This window comes from Morchella sextelata, assembly GCF_020137385.1.
Source record: "Morchella sextelata strain SCLS chromosome Unknown scls_1, whole genome shotgun sequence".
In the NCBI taxonomy this organism is placed as follows: domain Eukaryota; kingdom Fungi; phylum Ascomycota; class Pezizomycetes; order Pezizales; family Morchellaceae; genus Morchella; species Morchella sextelata.
Genome location: NW_025408616.1, coordinates 264,318 through 288,665, shown reverse-complemented (window position 1 = coordinate 288,665; position 24,348 = coordinate 264,318). Strand labels below are relative to the sequence as shown.

The 24,348-nt window shown below is 49.0% G+C and overlaps 7 protein-coding genes across 7 annotated transcripts; 4 read left to right on the top strand and 3 right to left on the bottom strand.

The window, feature by feature from the left end:
• Positions 1–1,074: 1,074 nt before the first annotated feature.
• H6S33_000066 (uncharacterized protein) lies at positions 1,075–2,487 on the bottom strand (the record flags this gene model as incomplete). The annotated part of the gene is made up of 2 exons (XM_044832061.1): positions 1,075–2,147; positions 2,235–2,487. 2 exons carry the CDS (start codon positions 2,485–2,487, stop codon positions 1,075–1,077), a joined length of 1,326 nt encoding a protein of 441 aa, XP_044699625.1.
• A 3,064-nt stretch (positions 2,488–5,551) lies between these two features.
• Positions 5,552–8,125, top strand: H6S33_000065 (uncharacterized protein; the record flags this gene model as incomplete). Its single annotated transcript, XM_044832050.1, has 1 exon — positions 5,552–8,125. The coding sequence occupies one exon, from the start codon at positions 5,552–5,554 to the stop codon at positions 8,123–8,125; it is 2,574 nt and encodes an 857-aa protein (XP_044699624.1).
• Positions 8,126–8,922: 797 nt separating this feature from the next.
• Positions 8,923–10,296, bottom strand: H6S33_000064 (uncharacterized protein; the record flags this gene model as incomplete). Its single annotated transcript, XM_044832039.1, has 1 exon — positions 8,923–10,296. The coding sequence occupies one exon, from the start codon at positions 10,294–10,296 to the stop codon at positions 8,923–8,925; it is 1,374 nt and encodes a 457-aa protein (XP_044699623.1).
• Positions 10,297–12,147: 1,851 nt separating this feature from the next.
• On the top strand, positions 12,148–13,932 carry H6S33_000063 (uncharacterized protein; the record flags this gene model as incomplete). The annotated part of the gene is made up of 7 exons (XM_044832028.1): positions 12,148–12,259; positions 12,340–12,488; positions 12,579–12,781; positions 12,837–12,961; positions 13,038–13,471; positions 13,584–13,810; positions 13,869–13,932. 7 exons carry the CDS (start codon positions 12,148–12,150, stop codon positions 13,930–13,932), a joined length of 1,314 nt encoding a protein of 437 aa, XP_044699622.1.
• Positions 13,933–14,653: 721 nt separating this feature from the next.
• Positions 14,654–15,096, bottom strand: H6S33_000062 (uncharacterized protein; the record flags this gene model as incomplete). Its single annotated transcript, XM_044832017.1, has 2 exons — positions 14,654–14,764; positions 14,968–15,096. 2 exons carry the CDS (start codon positions 15,094–15,096, stop codon positions 14,654–14,656), a joined length of 240 nt encoding a protein of 79 aa, XP_044699621.1.
• Positions 15,097–16,788: 1,692 nt separating this feature from the next.
• On the top strand, positions 16,789–17,500 carry H6S33_000061 (uncharacterized protein; the record flags this gene model as incomplete). Its single annotated transcript, XM_044832006.1, has 2 exons — positions 16,789–17,020; positions 17,256–17,500. The coding sequence occupies 2 exons, from the start codon at positions 16,789–16,791 to the stop codon at positions 17,498–17,500; spliced, it is 477 nt and encodes a 158-aa protein (XP_044699620.1).
• A 2,017-nt stretch (positions 17,501–19,517) lies between these two features.
• H6S33_000060 (uncharacterized protein) lies at positions 19,518–21,806 on the top strand (the record flags this gene model as incomplete). Its single annotated transcript, XM_044831995.1, has 7 exons — positions 19,518–20,086; positions 20,153–20,327; positions 20,402–20,460; positions 20,515–20,535; positions 20,601–20,764; positions 20,820–21,558; positions 21,623–21,806. 7 exons carry the CDS (start codon positions 19,518–19,520, stop codon positions 21,804–21,806), a joined length of 1,911 nt encoding a protein of 636 aa, XP_044699619.1.
• Between the last annotated feature and the right edge of the window lie 2,542 nt (positions 21,807–24,348).

The following is a 24,348-nucleotide window of genomic DNA, read 5'->3' as shown; positions in this document are numbered from 1 at the left end:
TGTCAAATGCAGAGATAGATATCGAATTCGAATTCTCACGAGTTGCGGTTGCCCCCATGCTCACCGTGACATCACAACCAGAACCTCCGAGCCTTAGATCCTCGATCTAGGTATATATGGTCTCTTGGCAATCAGGGTTCAATCAATTGAGGCTTGAGAACGCCATAGCCCCCATCACAGCCTAAAGATTGGAGAAAGCAGTTAGCTATATACATGTAGCTATAACCTTACGTGCACCGGCGCTTGATACTGTGTTCTAGCCACAGGATCAATTGCAAGCACAATAGAGCGTATTTGCCAACCGTCAATTTCAACTATTGACACTTCAAACTTGACAGTTTCGGGAGGTAAAACTGACAGTTCCCCTCAGTGACCAAAATCGATCTGGTTAACGGTGTGACAGAATAAACCCCGAAAACCAGACAATCCATCACGCCACCTGTGAAATACGCTGTTGGAACTGAAAATTCATACCCCATGATACTAGCTTCGGTAGTAACAAAACTGGGTGCTTGTGATCCTCCTGGTATATCTCACAGCACGCCGCCCCACCGAAATTCAAAATTAACAGCCCCGGTTGCCATTTCGGGGCCCCACAATTTGTAAATTCTTGAAATTGACGGTTGGCAAATACGCTCTAATGTCACTCTAGCAGAGGACTGATTTGCATCAAAGAGCCGGCTCATGATAATCCAACTTGATTTACTTCAATCATACAAACATCTCTAGCTCTCCCATCTCTCCCTTTAAGCTGAACAAAGCAGAATACATGTAGTCACGTCAGCGGGATATATATAAATAGAAACCAGAAACACAACGCCCAACCATCTGCTCTGGCTCTCCTAAACACATTAATTATCCAATTTTATTTTCTCTCTTTCTCTTTCAGTTCAGTGTTTCGTGATCAGTTTTTCTAATATAACAAGCTTAATTAACCAAGCCAAGTGACTTTTCTTCAATAATAATAAATATAAAAAAGCGGTTTCCAGACCCACATACAGGCCACAATAAAACAAAAAAGCAAAAAAAAAAAAAAAAAGGTCCATCCCCCAATCCCCCTCCCCCCAAGTCCACTCACTCCTCCACCGCCGCCTTCGGATTGTCCATCCTGGCCTTCTGCTCATCCCTCCTCCTCCTCTCCTCGCCATTGAGGCTCCTCACCTTCACATTCATGACCTCCGGCGGCTTCTCGGCCTCCTCCTCCTCCTCCACATCCTCATGCCTCATCGGCATCCCCGGCGGAAAGCGACTCTTCCTCTTAGGCCTCAACACATACCTCGTCAACACGGGATAAAAGTACGCCCCGCGCGCCTTCTCCTCATCCCCCGCATGGAAGATCAGCGCCGCCTCCTCCAGCTCGTCCGAGTGCTGCTTATGCGACTTCGTCTCATACGAGCGCACATACTCGTATCTGAACTCGTCCTCATCCTCCACGGCCTCGTCGCCGCTCGTCGGATCATCCTTGTACGCGGCGAACTTGCGCTTTATCCCGCCGGCCACGCCGCTGCTCGCAGGCAGGTAGTAGTCAAACACGTCCTGCCCCACGGCATCCACGTTCCCCTCCTCGTCCACGGGCTTCTCATGCGGCTTCAGCAGCCCCACGTCCAGCCGCGCATCGCGCCGCGCCCCCGCCACAACCGGGTTCGCAGAGAACTTGAACAGCATGTACCCGCCGCTGTCGCTCGTGGCGTTGAAGTCCGGCAGCAGCGGGAACGTCTCGACGGCGCGCAGCTGCGGCTTGTTTGGGTGTCGCAGCTCCTTCCAGTTGCGCTCCGCGTTGGCAGCCGCTTTGTCGCCGGCCGCGAGGTTCTTGAGCCCGATTGTGCCCTGGCCCGCGGTCTCCGGGTTCGCGACGTCGAAGCCCTTCAGGATGGCCTGCAGGATGCGCAGCGGGTCGTTGTCTTGGTCTTTTGTGGCGGTGCGTTTCGCGCGCGAGGCTTGCAGCATGCGGTCGGAGGTGGTGGAGCCGCTGCCCTTGAAGGTGGAGCGCGACTGCTCGGCGGAGATGTACTCGGTGCGGCGCAGGAAGGAGATTGCGGACGCGGAGCCGGTCTTTGTGAGTGCTGTCTGGCCGAGGGAGGAAGCGGAGCGGAGGAGCAGGCGGTCGCGGGGGTCGACGGCGGGGGTGGGGTCGAGCGGGCGGATTGCTGCATGCCATGGAGAGGGTCAATCAGCTACTACCAGAAATAGGGAGAGACCACACAGATGAAGTGGGGAGGGAGAGAGAGCAGTACCGGCGTCATCGCCATCAAACACCCGCGGCACATGCACCATGTCCAGCGGCATGCCCAGCTCCGAGTCCACGTCCACGCACAGCGACTCGGTGCGCGCCAGCTTGCTCGCAAACGACGTGTCGGTGAACTGCGCGGCCGCGCTGTTTGGGATGTCGAGCAGCTTGGGCGGGCATTGCGGCGGCGGGAGCGTGTTCTGGTAGCGGATGCGGACGATGTAGTCCTGTGGGTAACCGCGTGGCGTGGGCCGTGACATTGTCTCTCTCTGTGGTGTGTCTGTGGAAGAGGGAGGGGAAGGGAAGGGAAGGGAAGGGAAGGGAAGGGAAGGGAGGAGAAGGGAAGGGAAGGGAGGAGAAGGGAAGGGAAGGGGAGAGAGGGGGGGAGGGAAAGGGAGAGGGAGAGGGAGAGGGAGAAGTTGTGAGGATTCGCGGAAAGGTTGTGGGGATCGACCGTGTGGATGGAAGGAAGGAAGGAAGGAAAGAAGGAAGGAAAGAAGAAGGGAAGCTTGTTGACGAGATGGGACATGCCAAGAGCCGCTAGGGGCCAGGGTTTGCGCGGGAAGGATGCGAGTGATGCGCGGTGAGTGGGCGGGGCGCGGGTGAGTGAGAGGCTGTGACTCGGGGGTTTGTCGCTGGAGGGGAGATCCATGTGGAATGGGAAGCGCGGACTGCAGCAGTGTCTATCGTTACTGAATTCGAGGCAATGCCATGTAGCCCAACGCGACACAGGGCTTGTCGGGGGAGCTCATATCTGCAACAACATTTTCGAGTTACTCCGTTCAAACTGCGGTATAGTGTCGATTCCGCTTGCCATTGACCAAGTGAGTGTCGAATATAGCTGCCACACACAACAAAGCCAGCCAGCGAGTTGCCCTGTTACCAACTGCTACCTTGGGGCCCAAACACTTCTCAAGGCTAGATCAACTATGCCACGAACCAAGCCCTTCAATTTGTTCTTACGCCCCTCGTCTACACGTCGGCGGTTTGGCATAGCAACGGGGTTGTTCGGCAGGGGGTTTTGGGTTTTGGGTTTTGGGCATACAAGCCGTGGAGCTTTTTGGCATAGCAACCAAACCCCCCCCCCCAAAAGGACTGATACAAACTTTTTGGGCAACAGCCACCACCACCACCACCCAAAAATACGTATACCCATCTTAATAGATACCGGAAGCTGGCTATTATCTAGCATACTCCAGCCACTAGTCATTAGATCTATACAGCGATAGCGCTGCTCAGAGAGGAGTACCCCATAGATACGATATTCAACACATATCAGTTCCCAAACGCTTCGTACCTCTCCTTCTTCAGGATCTGGCTAGCCTTGCTTTGGCTACCTGGTGAGCTTTTATTCTCCATGTGTAAACTGCCCCTAGAATTCAATTCATATGATTAGCTGCCGTCGATGCATGCATATGGGAGATGAGAAGTACTAGCTTATATGTTGCAACGTATAAAGCCAGGCAGTGAAAAACCCTTTACGTGACAGAGACGTTTTCCTATACGTGCACTTCATCCACTCACTCATATAGGCTAGTAGGGAGTGTGGGAACAGTCGAAGAACGAGCAAACACCTTGCAATGGTTATCACAGGTTGGACATGGAAAGCACCATGTAAATGCCTGCATCGGCCGTCTGGCTGCTTGCCATATGAAGGCCAGTTGGATACAACGAGCCTGCTTGCTACATGTACGCGTACATACTACGGTAGCGGCACGTACAGCTAGACTGACGCGGCCCGTTTCTGGCTACCTCATATGGGTTAGTAAATAGCGGCCAGGTGGGTTTAAATTCGATACATAACGCCTGTAAACCAATCGTCTGGTAGTGTAGTGGTTAACACGCCAAAACTCAGCTAGTAGGTGTTAGTGCTGTGAGGAGATCTTGGGTTCGAATCCCAACCGACGACATCATCAATTCTTTTTTTTTTTTTTTTTGGTTTTTGGGGGGGCTTCAGAACAGAGGGTGAGAACGAAACACTATGTCCACATTAGCTAGTCTGTGTCTTCGGCTATTTCTTTTGTGTCTTGCTTGCTTTCTTCTTCTATTCTGATCACCATCATAATACAACACTATCATTCGAGCTGGTTTCACTTCCATGCATGATCTGAGCTTCCGTGATTCACGTAGGACCAAAGTCTATTAGCTCCAAAACGTGTGATGATATAGGCCTCCAATTTACCCGCATCTTTAAAAACAAAAACTAGTCGTTGATGAAAGACAGGGCGACAGTACGTTGCATCTCAATTGAGTTGCAAGAGAAGATAAGAAAGATGAAGACAAACAAGAAGACTTGACCGCACACTCATGTGAGCCCCCTTTCCACCAAACCGCTCGGTCCCGACTTATGATGAGCTAATGACCAATAGTTCAACAGCGGCGGTCCCTCAAGAGTTCTCGCACCACTGGTATTCTCGCATGCCATTGTCTTTTTGGACTGTTCGTTCCACGTTGAGCATGCATAAATAGTATCTAGAGTTATGGCACTCAGTCTGTCATTTATCACAACCACAGCGAGCCATTCCGCCAACCACAGACGCCAGGCGCCGAATCCAGGTATCGGACCCTGTTGTAAACGGGTTGTGGGGCTCAAGGTGAGATATTAGATGTGTGCTTGAGGAAAAATAATCTCGTTTTGAGATAAACGCCCCTCTTACTCGGGTTGATGCTATCCGAAGTAGTATCAGGAAACCCTCTATAATGACGGTCTGAATTCCGCGGTGCCCCGATACCAAATCTGTCTTTACTTCACCACTTATAGGGAGCGCTCAGATCAGTATTTATGATTGATGTGTATAGAAGATCGTTTACAGTTGTGCAACTGAGCTGAACCGTTTAGGACTGGTTCTAATAGCTCTTTCGGATGTGGATGAACGGGTAGCTAAACATAAACCTCGGGATATATGGGGCCATGATACTGGAAATTTGATATCGAGGATTAACAATGGCTGCTCTTCTGTGGGGTTAATTGGGGATCTTATGGATTTGAATTTACATTTGGTACAATCCCAGCCCAAATCCTTAAAGACACTCTACTCAGCTTACAAGATGCTATCCAATAATTACAGATCGTTCTTCATAAAGCACGAACCAGAATATGCCCACGCCAGCATCACGCCGATCATTGACCCCAGCCAAGGCCCGTTGTGGGTGTGCTCCATCTGGTTAGCCGCTCTCCATCCCACCATGTCGCACTCCCCCGGTCATGGAAAAAATATTCCCCGTATTACCTCATAACCCCACTATAAACAAGAAAAAAAAAGATCTCGCGAGCGAGTGAAGAAATTGCTTGGATTCCCCTCCCCCCCACAAAGCACAATTGCAATGTTTGCAGTTACGCGCATAGCACTCAGATGCAGTCGGCCGAGGCAGCTGCTGCTCCCGCTGCTGGTCAGGCCGCCGCCACGGACACCGATGCTGTGTTTGAGTGGGCGGCGACGGCTACTTACTACCGATAGGACTGCTCCTGATGCTGGCGATGCTGCCAATGGCAGTGCTGCTGCTGCTGCGTCTACTGGTGATTCTACGTCTACTGATGATTCTGCATTGAGTGCTGCAGTCGGTGTTGGGAGCTCGGATGTCGCTCACGGAAACTCTGAGAAGTTGGATATCGATATCGAGACTGGGAACTCAGACACCACCCCCGAGAACCTCCACATTGCGCCTGAGAAGTCAGATATCACCCCCGAGAACTTACCGCCGACAATTACAGCTATTAATACTGCTACCGGTGATCCTGCTACCGTCACTATACCCACCACGGAAGAATCTACTGCTACCAGTACTGTCGCAGCAGAAGAATCCGCTCCTTCTCCTCCTAGCACTGCTACTGCTACCAGTCCCACTGACCCTCCCCCCTTCGTCCCACCGCCATTCTGTCCCGGCTGCGGCGCCCCCTCGCAACAAACAGCCCCCAACCTCCCGGGCTACTACCACCCCCGCCGCCCCAAATCCGAGCGCTTCACCAGTCCCAAAATCAAAACCCAGCGCAAGCACCGCGAAGAAGAAATCTACCGCGCCGCCCTCGACCGCCTCGCCGCAGCCCTCGACTCCACAAACGCCGACCTCCACCAGACCCCACCCATCCTCGACACGCTCCCCCCGCCGCCGCCGCCCCCGAGAATCCCCCGCTGCGCACGATGCCACATGATGCAGCACCACAGCACGGCGCCGCCTCTGCCCTCGTACCCGACGCTCGAGACGCTGACGGGCCTGCTGGCGGCATCGAAGCACCGCCGCAACCACATCTACCACCTCGTTGACGCGGCAGACCTGCCCATGTCGCTGCAGCCGGACCTGCGCAACCACCTGTGGAGCAATCTGCCACGGAGCGTGACCAAGGAGCTGACGATATCGTATGTGGTGACGCGGGTGGACCTGCTGCTGCGGACGTGGCCGCAGGTGTCGAGCCTGATGACGTGGATGAAGAAGACGGTGAAGGATGCGCTGCCGGAGGGCGAGCGGGTGGAGGGCCGACATGGCGGCGAAAACGAGAAGTTCTGGGCGGTGTCGTCGAAGCGCGGGTGGGGGGTTGGAGACATCAAGAGTGATGCGAAGCACCGTGAGGGCGGGATATGGGTCGTTGGTGCGGTCAATGTGGGTAAATCAAGGCTGGTGAAGGAGGTGTGGCCGGAGGCCGGTAGAGCCGTCATGGGCAGCATGGAGGAGGCCGGGGAGTTCGATATCCTGCCCCCCGCCACCGCCGCAGGTGCAGAAGGGCTTGAGAACGATCCCGACGCCCCGCCTGCCCCGAAGAAGAAGAAGAAGAAGGGGAAGGAACCTGCAGGACCCCCAGCCTCAGAGTCTTCGCACATCGCCCCCACAATCTCACACATCCCCGGCACCACAGCGGCCCCCATCCGTATCGTCTACAAGACGGCCGGCCGAAACACCACCAGCGAGCTGATCGACCTCCCCGGACTCGCACGATGGGTCGGATACGGCCCCACGGGGCTCCTCCCGTACATCCGCCAGGACAAGCAGAAGCTCTTCCACATGGAGAGCTACATCAAGCCGCACCAGATCACCATCAAGCCCGGACAGAGCCTGGTGATTGCGGGCGTGATCATGGTGACGCCCAGGATCGAGGGAGACGACGAGTTGGTGGTGCTGGCGTATCCGTTCCTCAGTCTGCCGGTGCACCTCACGTCGACGCAGAAGGCGATCAGGATATTGGGTGAGCGCGATCCGGAGGGGAGGAAGGGGCTGAAGCTGTACCAGAAGCCTGTTTTGGACGAGATTATGGTTGAGGGGACTACGAGGACCTCGGACACCGTGGATGGGATGGCCGCGGATCCGGCGGAACCGGTCATTGATACCCAGGCCGTCGACGACAGCCTTTCGGGAGAAACCACCGAGAAAACAGACGACATCGAAGAAGCAGCCCTCGACGAAGAATACCGCTCCGAAGACGGCATCCCCACCTCCATCTCCACCGAAGACCCCGACACCACCGACGACGAAAATCTCCCCCCCGCCGTCCTCCCCCCACATATCAAGTCCGCCGGCGTCTACCCGCTCTCCAACGATGTGACCGGCGCGCGCGACCTGCACCTCGACTCGCGCTCCCCGGAGGCCCTCGCTGCGCTCCCCTACCGCATTCTGTCCACCGACATCCTCCTCTCCGGCCTCGGCTGGATCGAGCTCGTTGCGCAGGTGCGGAAGCGGCGCGAGGAGGAGGGCGTGCTTAAGGTGGCCGTCGAGGTGTTTACGCCCAACGGCGAGGGCGTGGGGCAGAGGAATACGATGGGCGCATACATGATGCGCGAGAAGGCGGCGCGGAAGGTGGGTGCGGGGCCGAAGAAGGTGGTGAGGCAGAGGGAGAGCAAGAAGGGGGATAAGAAGAAGAAGAAGAAGGCGGAGAAGAGGAAGGGTCCTGGTGGTGGTGGTGAGGCGTGAGTGAGTGGGCGTGTATAATAGGCTATGTAAATGTATATAGATACTCCCAAAAAATTGATCTCGGATTTTCAATGTCTATGTCAATGATCGATAGTCTACTTTTTTTTTAAACCCCATATGGAAAACTGACTTTTCAGCGGAGCTAGTGAGTGGATGGTACCAATGATCGCCACAACCACTTTACAAGAATCAAATTGTTAACCCTAACTATTTACATAACTAATCCACCGAGAACCCTGCGGGCCCGGGCCCGGGTCCACCCTAATAATTAAGAACAGGGTCCAGGGATCACCCGCTTTCGGGAATCGTTCTAGAAGGGCTCTGGTTCTACTACTCTATCTTACATCTATAGGCACTAGCCCCATAGTAAATACCACATTACCACATCCAGTAGCACCTGCCAAACAATATCTGGTGGTTAAATGCATCCCAGGCCATAACAGAGATTTTTTATTTATGAAAAACAGTACAGGCTAAATGTGTTGATATACCTTGCCAGTACCATGGCACACAATGCATGTGTCTCCTCCACTCCGACTATACTCGGTAGTTAGATGCAACTGGCCTGTAGGTACATACATGTGAAGATGGTACTTGAAACGGCACCAGAATGAAATTAGGGTTAATCTATAATAAATAACTAACATATACATATAATAACAATAAGGCACGATCTACTTTTTTTTTTTTATTTATTTTACTTTTAAAGTACAGCCGCCTCAATGAGGGATCTGCAAAAACAAATCTCAATGCAACGAGAAGTAATAAAAAAAAATACAGTATTTCTAGAAGCCCAATTAATCCAGACTCCCAATCTCAGTCTCACTTTGATGAAACCGCCGATGGGCCTCGAGCGCAAAGACTGGGAACCGCTCGCCGCAGCTGGGGCACGGGTCGTTGTGTGAGAAACCCCGGGACCCGATACCGCCGTACTCGACCGAGGAGTCGGAAAGGCCGTCACCCCATTCGAGCTCCACCACCTCCTCCCCCTCCTCCCCCTCCTGCTCCCCTCCCTCGTCTTCGTCCTCTTCGACTTCCTTTATTGGTTCTGGCTCGTTCTCCGGTGGGCTGTTGTACTGTTGACTGTTGTTCACTATCCCATCCAGATATTCAGTGGGCTCCTCCTTATTCTCCCAGGTTTCGTTCCTTGGCCTGAGCGTGCTGAACATATCCCTAATATCGACCCCTCCACCCCCATCCGCCATATTAACCGCCGCCACATTAACCAGCTGCAACTCCCACTTCCTCTCCGCGCACAACCCTCTAAACAACCCCACAACCACCTCCTTCACCAGCCTCTCCGCTACCACATCCAATGGTGTCGACAACGAAAACACATATCCCGGCATTCGCCCGCTCCTGCTCATCCTCGTAAAGTCCCTGTTCCTCGTATGGAATCGGATGGAGAGTCTAAAATTCTTCGGGTGCGCAAGCCATTTCTCACCGCCAGGGCCGATCAGATCGGCATGCATACGTTGGAGGAGCTTCAGTGTTAGCTGGTGCAGCACGGGGGTTAGTTGGTTGAGGCACGTGATCTTTCCGGGGCGGAAGGTATCCTCGATACTGATCTGAGTTGGGACTATTGGTGCTGCGGCAACCCTGGAAGGGTCAATCCCGTGGAGTAGTCGCCATATTTTTTGCCCGTTACCGCCTGTGAGCGGCTCTAGCTGTGCGGGTGTGGTTATTACAGATATTACGGTACCTACTGTAACCTTTTCTGATATCTCTGTGAATTCAATCTCGTCGTCTTTAGTGGTTCTTCCCAGAACCTTGTCTCTGATCTTCTGCGCACTTTTGAACCCAACTCCTGGGACTTTTCCAATCTCGTGTCCGGCTAAAAACGCTGCTTCGAAGCCGGGCAAAAGGAGAGTTTGTGCATCGGGTTTGTTAACGCTGCCTGCGAGTTTGGCTGTGAGCTTGGTGGTGGAAATGCCTGCGGAACAGGTGTGGTCGAAATTTGTGAGGATCTGGGTTCTTATGAAGCATGCTAGATGTGAAGCGAGAAAGAGGCGCTGGTGGAGTAGCGAGTGGGGTCCGGATGATGCGGCGGGCGGGTATGTGTAACCAGGTAGCACGTCCCAGACGAACGGAAAACCCGCAGAGGGATCGTTACGAGAAAGGCGGAAGAATGAGGGGTCCTTTGAACCGGGTTGGTATTTTGATTGTGACATATTGAAATCAATCATTTCCGTTGCGTCAATAAAAATCTATTTTTTGTTTTTGTTTTTGTTTTTGCCCACTCTTAGTCCAAACCAAAACACAACCAGATAATTGTTTTTCTGTAGGTTTGAAGAAAAAAAAAAATACCTCGTCAAGACCTAGGCGCTCCGTAAGATTGTGCCAGACAAACTCCCTCACGAAAAGCCATATATTTTTGGAAACGATACGAAACCTGGGTAAGACAAGTTGACGTTGTAACTATTAGTTATCGATAACCAAGAGCGGCTTGCAGCGGCTAACCTCGTCAAATCCTCTCCATTAACAATTACCAGATTTTTGCATTGCTTTTTTGCGGCAGTAATGAGCTGTAGCTTCTTGACGCCTTGAGCCCTGGCAACATAGTTACAGGTGGCCAGCTTTTTTTCCACTCTCAGCTCAGTAATATCGTATTTATGAAACCCTTCTGCCCGATGCACAGATGGCACGACAACAGGGATGATCTCTGAAGAACTGGAACTGCCAACATACGATATTCTTTTGCTGAATTCCTAGAGGGACAGTCTTCAGGGCGGGGTTTTCATTCTCGACGACTGACGCGTAAAAACAATCGAAGTCCTAGGGGGGGTGTATGTATGCGGGATGTTAGGGTCTCAGACCAAAGTAAAGTAAACAATAGTATGACATGAGGCGAGAGGAAGGTATTATCTATGTAGTAGTATGAGTACTCACGAAATGTAGGATGATAGGTTCCTTGCTCTGCTCCATCTAGGTGCGGGAATTGACCACTGATTGAGGGAAATCACCTAGGTACAAATACAAGCTGTTACGATGCTCTATTGACAAAAAGCTGTTCCCACGCGGTTGATAAGTCGATGGCACGTGAGCAAAAAGAGAAAAAGGAATTTAGGTGGGCCTGCTACCCGTCGCCATCCAGGGAAACATGGGATGACCGGTGCACGGACCAGGCGAATAAGGCAGAGCAAACCTCAGATGATGACAGCCCAGTCCAAATAACATTGCCGCGGGCTCAAGCTGGTGATGTTCTATTGGTGATTCTAGGAACTTACCGCAATTACAGTCCGGTTGCACTACCCGAGAAGGGTCGTTTTGCTTTTGATCCTTGGGGTTAGGTTTGTAGTACAGATTTCACCATCATCCCGCATGCAAATGATATTCACACATCTTTTGCTGGTGAGATTTACCCCTCCAGAATGGATTTGAAACCCCCCAGAGCCATATCACGACGGAGTCAGCGTATGTACATACAGTAAAGGACTTTAATAGCCCGAAGGACCGAATGTGAAGGAAAAAAAAGGTCAACTGAAGGATAATTCATATCTATCAAAATGTTCCGTTTTATACGCAGTTCCTGTCCCTGAATCCTCCGTTCCTCCGTCGCACTACTACGAGATTTTCCGAGGAACGTTGCCGGTAAAAGTCACGCTGCCCCTCGGCTGTGAGGCAATTCTCAGGGTAGGCAGGGGTGAAAAAAAAAAGGTGAGTGCCGACAAAGAACTGAGACGTGCGGGCTGTTCTCGGATCATCCGCACGTGCGCTTGCTGCTACCCCACAACCTTCTCACACTAGGCTTACGCGAACTGGTTTCTCACATGAACTCCAGTCACTTACTTACTTGCTCGTACTCCCCCGTTCGTCATTTACTCAAGTCCTCCCACTTCCTACTTTTCTGCTTCCTTCCCGTTGCAACAAACGACAGCCCCTCATTCCTCGCATCAATTGCTTGCTTTCCATCTATCTAGCATAGCTATCAGAGCTCCGTTATCAACTTCCATTTACAGACCTTAGTAGCTCTTGAATATTTCCCCCAGTATCACCACCGCCGGCGGTGTGCGAGTGCCGCAATGTGGAAACCAACGCAATCGTTGATGGAGACCATCACCCACTACAGCCAATTCCCAGCAACCGGTGTGAGCTTACGGCAAATGGTCCAGTTTGGGCGAAATCCTTCACCAGGTGGGTTATTCAGTCCTGAACGACGTAAAAAAAGTAGAAGTTGTGCCAATGAATCTGCCGGTTGACAGGACACCGAGCAGGGACCTTATTTCGGGCTTCCCAATTTCTCAGCGAAGAGCTGCCAATTCGATTGGCACATCGAGTAAAAGAGTTGAATCAACTGCCGGATGGTCTAAGTGATATGCCTTCTATCCGAAGAGTCGCGAATTGGTACATGCAGTCGTTTGAGGTTGGTGACTCATCTATGATTTGCCTAATTGGTGGTGGTGGTGGTGGTGGTGGTGGTGGCTTGACTAATCACCTCATATTAAATTATTAGGAAATTACCACTTTACAAAAGCCAAGTTTATCAAAGGATATAAGGGATAAATTAATAAAAGGTTCGCGGGATAATGGTGTTCCACCGATTCCATTGGAGGTTATAGAAAACCCAGACATCGAGCCGGGAACATATAGAAGCTCGCCATGGCAGCCGACAAACGGTAATGGGAATGGTATCCGGAATGGAAGAAAAGCCCAGAGGTTGGTTCTGAATTCAGTGCATTAGATTTTTTTTTTCTAATATCACATTATGCAGGCGGTATTATGCAACTGTAGACGACGATGTGCGGTGGCCCCCAGAAATTGTGGACTACAACAGACGCTTTACAAAGACCCTCCAAAACATTAAACATCGTCATGACCCCGTTGTCACTACAATGGGTAGAACTTCCCAACTCGTTTTTATTGGCCGCCTTGGTGAATTATGAAACTGACTGATCGCGATGATCTTTGGTAGCAATGGGAATTAACGAGTATAAGCGCAAGAGGCAAAGAATGCAAATCGATAACTCGATCCAATCCTTCTTGGACCGGTTTTACATGTCCCGGATTGGTATCCGTATGCTTATTGGTCAACATGTGGCCCTGAACTCGGCTCCTGAACAGGAAGACTACGTGGGAATAATCTGCACAAAGACAAACGTCCGGGACTTGGCTCAAGAAGCCATTGAAAATGCGAGATTTGTGTGCGAAGATTACTACGGCCTATTCGACGCCCCGAAAGTGCAACTAGTATGCAAGCCTGATCTGAACTTTATGTATGTGCCAGGTCACTTGAGTCACATGCTCTTCGAGACTTTAAAGAACTCCCTACGAGCTGTGGTGGAGACACATGGAAGTGATTCCGAGGAGTTCCCGCCGGTAAAGTTGATCGTAGCAGAGGGTAAAGAGGTAAATACCCCACGATTTCTAATTGCCGTCCTGCCCTATTCAATTGCCGGGGCTAGTTCAGATGTCGTTTCATCCGCATTTAGGTTTCACATTGTTGTTAACGTCGGTGTAGGATATCACTATAAAGATTTCTGACGAAGGTGGCGGGATACCACGGAGTGCTATACCCTTGGTATGGACATACATGTACACCACCGTTGAGTCAACACCGCCAATCGACCCCGACTTCAATAAGAGCGACTTCAAGGCTCCTATGGCTGGGTTTGGCTACGGACTTCCGATATCACGACTGTACGCTCGATACTTTGGAGGAGACTTAAAGTTGATAAGCATGGAAGGGTGAGCCATTTCTTCAGCCTGTAAGAAGGAATTGATACTAATATATTTCAATTTTCAGATATGGCACCGATGTTTATTTACATCTAAACCGCTTGAGTAGTTCTTCGGAGCCCCTGCAATAACTGCCACATTGGGCTTGTAGTTTCTGATTTGTTATGGTTTTTATTTGTTGCATTTCTAGTGAACCGGCGGTCTTGTATAGGTTACTAAGGTGGTCTTTTCATTTGTTTTTTGCACGTCCTTTGTAACGTATTTACGACGCTTCTATTATTCGGGATTGGAGACGTATCGTGGGATCGGGGAGAAATGGGTTGGGTTTTTGTTAGGATCGATCAGAAGGGTACGATAGGAATGGCAATTCAAGGCGGTTATCCGTTGAGAGACTCGGGAGGTCTCCTACGAAGAAGAACAATTTGTCCTCACGCGCACAGAGATCCGCAATTACGCATAAACCCAAGCACAATGCTATATACACACAGTTATATCACATTCTTCTTTAACCACATTGAACTTTTCTTTGTACGCATTCCTCGTCAAAATCTCGTAGAAAATCAGGAGATTGCGAATTGATCCTCTAGGTAAAATCACAGCTTTAAAGTCCAGCTCAGGTTATAATGATAATGATTTCTACTCAAGTTCCACCAATCCCAGTTTCAAACCTTGGCTTAACAGAAAAAGCAAATCCCAAGTCGCACCATTCAGAACATATCCCGCCTACCTGGCACATTCCCTACACTCGCATCAAAGCTCCCCAGAACAAGAAGCTGCCGTTATCCGTGAAACTTCCCTTGCCACCTTTCTTTCGTTTTTCTGGAACTTTGTCTCTCTTTTATCGTCGTACAGTCACTGTGGCGCACGGCGAGAAGTAGAGGACGACGGCGACGCCGGAGGAGTATCGGTTCCGACTAAACCAGCGAGGGACTTCAACATGCGAAGACGGACACGAGGGATGCTCTATTGATTAAAAACAATGAATTTTTGCATTTCGTTTTGATCAGTTTTCTGTTTCTTTTTTTATATCCTCAAAGCCACTTTATGTTTGACCACCCCAGCATATGCAATGCTGACTCCAACTCTTTTTTTTTTTTTTTTTCATCCCCTGTCTTGATTCACAAGAACTGTAAGGATAGTAAAGACGAGCGGACGAATTGACAAACCTCGTCGCTAGCAATCGAGTGCATCGCCAGAAGCTCCCAGGACTCGAGATTAACAGCAATGTTGTAGCGGCGCTCGACTGTCTCGTAGTCGGCGGCCCTGCTGTCGGCGTCAGAGACGGTGCTCGACATTTTGGTTTTTCTTTTTATTGTATGAATAAGAAGGGAGAAGCGGTGAGTTTTGTTTTTTTGCGAATTGCAATAGAAGAATGAGATGATGTGATGTGAATGTTCCGAGGAGGAAGAAGATGGTGGTGGCGGTTGTGAGTTTGAGCTGAACAAAGAGAAGGGGAGAGTCTGTCTACATATGTAGACAATTGCGCATCGCAAACAATCCTCACACTCTACTCCCTCAGAACACTGACGGATCGTGTGGTGAAGGTGCTGTGAACGTGCGAAGAGAAGAGACCACTATACTACAAGGGAGAATATCCCCCGCAACAATGATCTCCTAGTAGTGTGGGGGTTTGAAGGTGGTGTGTGATCTGGATCGTGTAGTAGCCCGGACTATTCTTCAACCCTAGTAGAAAGAATCTCTCCCCTTACCAATCAACCAATCAGGGCATGAGAGAGGTAAACAACCGAGTAGATCATCGCGGAATTATTTACAGTCCCTACATATTTCTCTAACAATTCCCTCCTACATACTACATGTCTCTTTTCACTACTACATGAGTATATACTGAGGCAAAGGAGGATTAATCGTGGTCCGTAAAACAGGGGGTACTAGATTCACCAATTGATCCGCCGGTGTGGTTAGATGAGGGGAATGAGAAATCGTACCAGCTAAGGCATGTTCTTTTGCGTGTCGATTACAGATACCCAACTACACCAACCCTTGCGGCAACTTCCAGTACCTGAACGACACGGCGTCGTTGAAGGCTTTTCGAACCTTTGGAGCAATGGCATGATACAGTCCAGTACCTTACATGTACTAATAACCATTTTGGGAATTATACATGTAGGATTCATAGTTAGGTTAGTTAGTAGCGCTTAAACGAATCCTTATATCAGGTGACATGTTTCGAGGGGTGAATTTTGCTGGCCGCATTATTTGAAATTGCTATGATTGGGACTTGAGCTTTAAATACCTCCAGATTGGTTGTGGTTGTTTTTTCAGGGAACTGGATCTTGATGTTCAATTGCGTCACTTCACAGGGCTACGGATTGGGATCGAATGAAAGCGAATCTTGAGAACCGAACCGCAACAAGCGGGGGATGCTTGCCTGCCCTGAAGTCCTTGCTGCTGCATCATTGCACCTCTACCTATCGGTACTTTTTACTTCAACAATTCTCAAACGAACCTCTTTCTCTTCGCGCAGGCCTGAACCCTTAGTTTGATAGCTTCACTACCTACCTCTCAAGTTTCGATCCTAAGGATACGAACGCGTACTCTACGAGTCTACACCCTCATCTTACTTGCGCCGCGGAGATTTAGAACATTGTCTTGCGGTTGGCCTAGCCATCTACTGTCTGACTAACTACCGCCTGCTGGCTGCCTATATCTGCTGCTGTAATATAGGTCTGCCTCGCTCCTACTTTTTCGACTGCCCTGAAATTTCCTGATCTCGGGTTTCCCTTTTCTTTTTCTTACACTTTCACATCTTTTGTCGTTCATTGTGGTCGTCGGCACATGACGACATGCTGTTCTGTAAAATAACATTTACCCCGCCGAGCGTTCTCAAGAATCCACGTGGAATCTTGGGGACGATCAGCAGACCGCTCGCTGTTCCTTTTGTGCCAAAGGCTCTTCAACTGACTCCATGGAGGACAAAACCTGTGGGATACAGAAGCATAAGGGCATTTTCATCTTCCAGAATAATAATGTCGTCTGACGCGGATTACACTGCGTTCTTGAAGAAGTCGCAGAAGGATTACTCACAATCATATGAGGAGGATTCGTCTAAGCAGGCAACCACCACTACAGCGTCGACAGCGCAGTCGGAGGTGCACCCGGCGGTTCGAGCGCTTGGAGAAAGATTCTACATCTCTGATGCGGACGAGCCTTTCGAGGGAGTTTCGTTTGCTTGGGACAAGGGAACGCTTCCTACTGAAGGTCTGTGAACCACTTTTTTTTTTTACCCTTATCTGTATTTTTTTGTAAATTTTTTTATTTTTATTTTTAAACCGCTTTTGGCCCGCCTCTTATTTCATTTTTTTCTTCTTCTGATTCTCCGATGGGTTTATTTCTGGAGACTTCTCCGGCCCACCAATTCTCTTTGGTTGCGTATGTCTTTGATCTTCAAGTGTCTTGATCTTCACTGACACCTGTCTCCTCCGCTGCAAACTAGACGAGTTCGGGGATTTGATCGGAGTCCAGAGCGGCCGAGAGATTAAACTACTGGAACCGAACAAGTGGGACGCCCACGGAGAGTACCAGGATGTCATTGAAGCTGTCACCAAGGCCTCTAGCGGTGCCGCGGTTAAGGTTTATCGTGTTGAAGGTGCTGGAAGCAGAGTCGAATATTTTGTTGTCGGCGTGGACAGCGGTGAAGGGAAAGTTGTGGGTGTCAAGGTACTTTCCATCGAATCTTGAGAAGGTTCGAAAGTGGCAAGGGGGTTGAGATGCCAGACCGGGGAAAGACCCAGGGTTCTGTAGACTATACTACAACAATACCAGTATGCAACTTTAGCAGGTTTCGAGAGCGGAAAGTGCAGTTGTTTGACGTTTCAACTCACATACGAGACAACAGATCGCGATTTCCGACTTTCCCATGCCTTCAGCTTGTAGGACAGGTAAGTACATCGTAGATAGGTAATACCTACTTAGACAGCGAAGGTTCTAGTTAGCTGTCCCTAAGAGACTTCAGCTGTTGTCCGTTGATAGAAAACCCAGCCAGCCCAGTCAGGGCCAAGCAACAAGCACCACCAGAGTCAGCCAGGCGGTTGAGAGTGAAGGCCCTGCTGTGCTGTGCTGTAGGGCGGCGCGGCAGGTACCGCCGCACCTATCAATAATAATAGCTCTACTTATCATAGGGGGAATGGGACCTTCTTCGCTTTTCTTGCTTTATCTTGAGGCTCTCTTCTCTCCATCTTCGGTAAAAGCAGATAGGATCGCGAATCTGTTACTACTTTTGTAAAGATGCTTACGCGGAGCATGGCGGGAAGGTCTCGTTTACCACCCGATCAGGACTAGCAAGGTAAAGTAATAGACATCATAACATTTAACCTGAGACTTCAACCTGCTCAATATAGCAGTAATCTACACCCCAGGTCCAGAGAAATGATAGTTTTACTCCAGGCTCTCCAGACCCCAGGACGCTCATGGATGAATGGATGGATGGATGTTGCGAAGGAGAGAGGCTTTTTTCACGGACCCTTTAGATAATATCTATGCTTGTCTCTGTGTAGCATTAATTAGTTAAGTCTGAAGCTACTTTAGGCATTTTTAGCTGCTTTACTCTAAAAATTTCAAATAGAAGCTTACTCCTGGGGAGAATTCGAGGGAGAATTCCCGAAGCTTGTGAGATCTCGCAGCTTGTGAATATGTTTGGAGAACCCCCTGTTGCGATTGGGCGCATCTACAAGCGGGCTTTGTTCCGCTGCCTGATAGGCTCGCCGGGATTTTTCACCTGCCTGCCTTGATGCCGCCGCCTTGATGGCGTTGTGATCCCGCTAATCATATCACGGCAGGCTTGATGGTTTCTATGTTGCCCCTGGTTGCCCCTTGCGTGAAGGGCAACTTTCAACTCAACTTTGCGATTCTTCACTTCAGGGACGTTCTTCTTCCTCCTAAACACTCTTCCCTACGCGGTACTAGATGTTTGAATTACTATTCTTCGTCTCTTTGAAGTCAATCGCTTGAATCTCCGAATCTAGCCTTTCGTCATTCATTTTTACTGCCCCTGTCTTTCACTTTGTTAAACGCCCATCCCCATAGGTACATACACACAATCTTTCCTCCTCCTCTTCCTCCCACCTTTTGTCTGTGTGTGCCGTGCGCTGTAATATTATTCCTCCAATTCACCCCCCCCCCCCCCCCCCCCCAAGCCGCTCAAAAAGAGAGACAGTAGCCACATTTTTCCGCTGCTGTTCAAATTTGGATCCGCTCTGAGATCGGCATCCCGCTGTCCTTCATTCTTTCCTTCTCGGGGACAATTGAGATCCACTCGTTTCTCGACATAGTCCTGCTTTGACCAGGATAGGTAGTCAACGTTAGAGATTCTTGAAATCCTCCCTGTTACTTCCCGTCCGGATCAAAACAGTTGCATCGAGTTTTTCCGCTCTGACGAAATACGTCCACCCCTTCTCACGAACGTGTTCCCCTTTATTCTCTCGTTACTCTTCGCAACTTGCTCGGTTTCTATCTTGCATAGATAGAATCATCCTGTGGCTCCTTAACAGACAGGAATAAGGAGGACGACATAGAAGGGATACACTAGACGCATAGCACCTGTCAACAACAACAACACACACCACGACTTGGCTTCTGGTTACTGCACTAATTTTCCCCCTAACCTAATTCTTATTCCGAATAAGCTCTTTTCTACTGGGAAGCAAGTAAAGCACAACCTTAAAGTCGAGAACAAGTTGCCAGCAATAATCCGACAATAATGTCGGCGCGTCCTTCCCCACCACCTACGTTAACGCTGAATTCCGGCTCACAGGACCTGCTGAATGGCGCTCCTGCGCGACGTGCCAGTGTTGTCAGTCGAAATCTGACCCCCCAGGCTCCCTCGCCCACGGTATCGCGAAGTCAGAGTCCATTCTACCAGGGTGACACTCCGATAGAATCCTCAGAACTATTAATTCCGCCGCAACGAAGGCCTGGACAGTTTACCCCATATCAGGATAGTCCAACATCGTCACGGAGATCCAGTTGGAGTACAGATCGATATGGCCCATTCGTGTCGCCATTTGACGATAATTCAGGAACCGCCTCTCCTGATATTGGTGATGCGCTTAACTCGCAGACCATCAGTGAAAAGTACAATATAACACCATCAGCTGGTCTGCTGCTGTTTCCGATAGATAAGGAGGATGACGATGCTTTGCATGATCCCACAGAGTTGGACGATATGAGAGAATGCGATATTTTCACAAAGCGTGGCTTAGTGAATGTTGGAGGATTGGGATTGATCGTGTTGGGCGTCCTCGTATTATTTATTGGATATCCCGTCCTGTACGTGCCAATTGATTCCCTCTTACAATCAGTTGGCGGTTGCTAAGTGGTGAACTTCGTTTGCAGGACTTTTGTTCGCGATGCTGTCAAGATTACAAAGAGCCTTTGCGAAGGGCCTCTTTGCCTTGACGTTGGCCCTATTGCGCTTCTACAGAATGTTAGGCATTCGTTGATCGATCCTGATACTCCAGACAGCGCATTAACAAAGACTTCGGCGGATGGAAAAACCTTTAGACTAGTGGTCAGTAAAATCCCGATAACTAATAACCTAATGAGTTCGAGTTCGTGGTTGCTGAGATAAATCGCGAAATACAGTTTTCAGACGAATTTAATCAGGATGGAAGGACGTTTTATCCAAATGATGACCCATACTGGTGAGTGCATTTTAATTCACTGTGCTTACTTTTTTGATGCTAACTGTTACACAGGGAAGGGGTTGACATCCACTAGTAAGCAATCGAATACGAGATTTATTTTGGTACCTTATCTCGGCTAACGGCTTTTTTCTTTACAGCGCAGCAACCCAAGATTCGGAATGGTATGATCCTGATGCATTGACTACAAAAGATGGTGTTCTTGAAATAGAGTTTGCTGCATTCAGGAACCATGATTTGGACTTCAGATCAGGAATGCTTCAAAGTTGGAACAAGCTGTGCTTCAAGGGCGGGATTATCGAAGGTGAGATGGACCCCACATCTAATAATGGGGTTTAACTTTTCTAACATTTAACTAGCGAGTATCTCATTGCCCGGTGCTGGGAACGTTTCTGGGTTGTGGCCGGGTTTTTGGACCATGGGTAATTTAGGTCGCCCGGGGTATCTTTCAACCACCGAAGGCATGTGGCCGTATTCATACCACGATGAATGTGATGCCGGAATCACTGCAAATCAGTCAAGTCCCGACGGTCTCAGCTGGCTTCCCGGAATGAAGCTTCCTGGCTGCACATGCAGCGGGGAGGACCACCCCAATGCAGGAAAGGCTCGATCATCACCCGAACTCGATATTCTCGAGGCTACAGTTTCAGTAATCGATACTGATGGAAATATCGTCGGGGCTGTATCTCAATCTGCACAGGTCGCACCTTTCGATATTTGGTATCAGCCTGATTACGAACAGATTGCCGTTTACAACCCGGATATCACGGTCATGAACTCATACCGAGGAGGATACTATCAGGAGGCTATTTCTGGATACTCAACTTTGAACAACGACTGGTACGACGGAAAACAATACCAGACTTACGGATTTGAGTATGAACCTGGTAATGATGGAAAGATTGTATGGAATATTGGCGAGGTTAAGACATGGGAAATGTTAGCCGGGGCCACGGGCCCCAACGGAAATATTGGGCAAAGACCTATCCCACAGGAACCTATGACGATTATTGTAAACGTCGGTATGAGTAGCACATTTGCATATATCAACTGGGCAGAGCTTGCGAAACTTTTGCCAGCAAAGATGAGGATTGATTGGTTAGTTTTAGAATCCTTCAAAGCATAAGGCTGTTTTTATTGGAAATACTAACTTCAGCAATAGGATTCGTGTTTGGCAAGATGAAGACTGCGAGGACTGCTCCGTTACATGCGATCCCCCAGGATATCCAACCACTCAGTACATCGAAGACCACATCGACGCCTATATGAACCCCAACTTGACGAATTGGGCTGCTACTGGTTATGGCTGGCCCCAAAACACGCTAGTTGATGGCTGCAGTGCTTGATTCTAGCCATCTCACTATTTCGCGCTTTTTCGCAGTAATTTCCTTTGTCATTTTGGGGAACCGATAGACAACCAAAAAGGTATAATTCAATTCTTTCATCTTTTTTTTTTTCGCTTTATTTTGGTGGGATTACTTTATGGGTTCATTTCTGTGTATAGCCTATTGAGGGGAGGGAAGTTGTGCAGAGAGGCCTGCTAGTTTTTCGTATCATGTTTTGTCTTGTGTATTGTGAGCGTGCACTTTGTACTGTCATCATTACAGTGGAGTTGGCTTGGGACATCTGCCTTTTTACCTTTCCGTTTTCTTCTTCTTTCTTTTCTATATCCACCCTTTTTGCTTCACGTGTAGCTCTTTCCTTTTCTTTTACCTACGATTGTTTGGCCTCATTTACTTCTCGGGGAGAACTTTGGTTAGGGTTTCGCCTGCATGTCTAGCACGGCATCCAAAGTAACAATCCCTCATATCAGAGTGAGAGCTGTAGAGGTAAGTAGTGTACGTTAGCTAATTCTGTAAACGGCTTCTTCATGTTCTTTTTTTATGTTTTTCTTTGGTACGAGTGGTGAGCAATGCATTGATATCCATAACATGAATGCACTCACGCTCGTATTGGTATGTCTTGGACGATTTCTTTGTATGATGGTCTTTAGAATGTTTATTCTTTTGTTACGCACTTATTATAGCTTTTAGTCATGACAGTGGTGGTGTGCTGTGCTGTGGTTTCTCAGATCTTTTCGGGTTCATGGCCGGAAACTAGGAGAGTTAGTACATGTAGTTACGCTCTAGTGGAGTTTAATGTGAGGCCTTTTTTATGCGCTTCTGTGGCCAGTCTTTTGAATTTGATTTGGTCGCTTCTTACTTCTTTTATCAGCGGACGCGTGGGCACGAAATATCAAAAGTCCATGGCTGCAGAGCGATTGGCGAGTGATTGCTTATGACGATATGCTTGGCGTATTTCCTCCACCATTATTGATGCAACCACATCTTCTCAATCCGGCTCAGCTAGGCCTACTAATTTCTTAGAAGCGTTAATGACGATAATGTCCGATTTGGGTATGGTTTCCACTGTAATTATGGGTCTTACAGTAAAAGCATTTTTTCTCGACTTTTGCACCACAGAAACAGTTTTAGTACTATGGCCAAACATCGATCGCCACAATTCTCGGTGAGTTTGGGCATGTTGATGCTTTTGTTTTTCGATCTGCGGTGAATAATTTCCCGAGGAGATGAGAAACGAAGAAGTAAATATTCAAGTACCTATATGCTGTTTCGAATCGCTGGTCAGGCAATGTGCGAGGCTGTTTGGTGGGTATGGCTACTGTTCCAAGGCTTCCCCTTTAAATGTTTGCGTACGTATGTACATACACTCTGGGCATGTTTTGGGCCCTTGAATTCTTGCAGGGTTGAAGTTCTTTCCCTGAAGTGAAGGGTATGTAATAGTGCATACATGTACCCGCGGTACATACTACATGTACTCGTAGTTTTTTGGCGTTTCCGGACGCAACTGCTATTGCATACACAGAAAAAACTCGCCAAGGCTATCTTTTGTATGGCATGCAATAGCAGTTGCGTCCGGAAACGCCAAAAAACTACGAGTAGTGGTATGGAAAAGGGAAAGGTATCATGAGCCTCTGATTGGATGCTGTCTAACTCGTGGTTAGTATCTTTCTAGAATTTGTACGACTGTAAAACAAATAACCAAGTTTAATTTTTCACTGTAATTATGAGTTTACTGGGCCGATCAATTTGTGTCTTCTGATAGGCTGACTACTGGAATGAGCCAGAGGGAAGCAAATATTTTTTATCATATAAGATTGCAATTATTACCGCCGTCATAGCTGGATTAATATCATGGAGATGAACTTGAGTTCTTTTGTAGACTCGGTACGAGGTTGCAGAGTACCTACTTTGTATGGACATACCACTACAGAATCTGGAGAAAACCCTGTAGATCATGATTTGTGCGTTTCTATTTACGCGCCTTTTTCAGGGGGTTAAGCGGGGATGCAGTGGGGGCCGGAAATACGCGGAGCAGGGCACAGGGAGCTTGGAGCTCTTGGAGCTCACCACAACCACCCGATACAGTTTTTTCCACTTGACTTAGACGTATTTATTGGATGAAGATAACCAGACTAGGCTGGGCTCTGCTGAGAACAGTTAGCGCGGTACACAGGTACCTGGCATGTAGAATATCTTTGCACGAGGTCCGCATAAGAGTCCGAATATCCCTCTGTCTATTTACATAGAGTGATAATTTATAAAGTGCAATAAGGCAGGTGAAGTAGATACAACGGCGCGGGATGACGTTCGTGGACTAGAAATTTCCAACTGTGTAGACTACTCTGGTATTTATTAATACTGCGTGTAAGGAAGGTAACGTACGACAACTAGCCCAGCGTTTTTGTAGTACTTTGCTGTGCCCATTCGCTCAACCAGTCTCACACACCCTCCCAGATATTCTTTCTCAATTCCGTGCATCATCTGGAGGTTTGCGGTCACGAGCAGATTTCCTTTGGTGTCACTTTTTCCTGCCTTCCATTTTTCA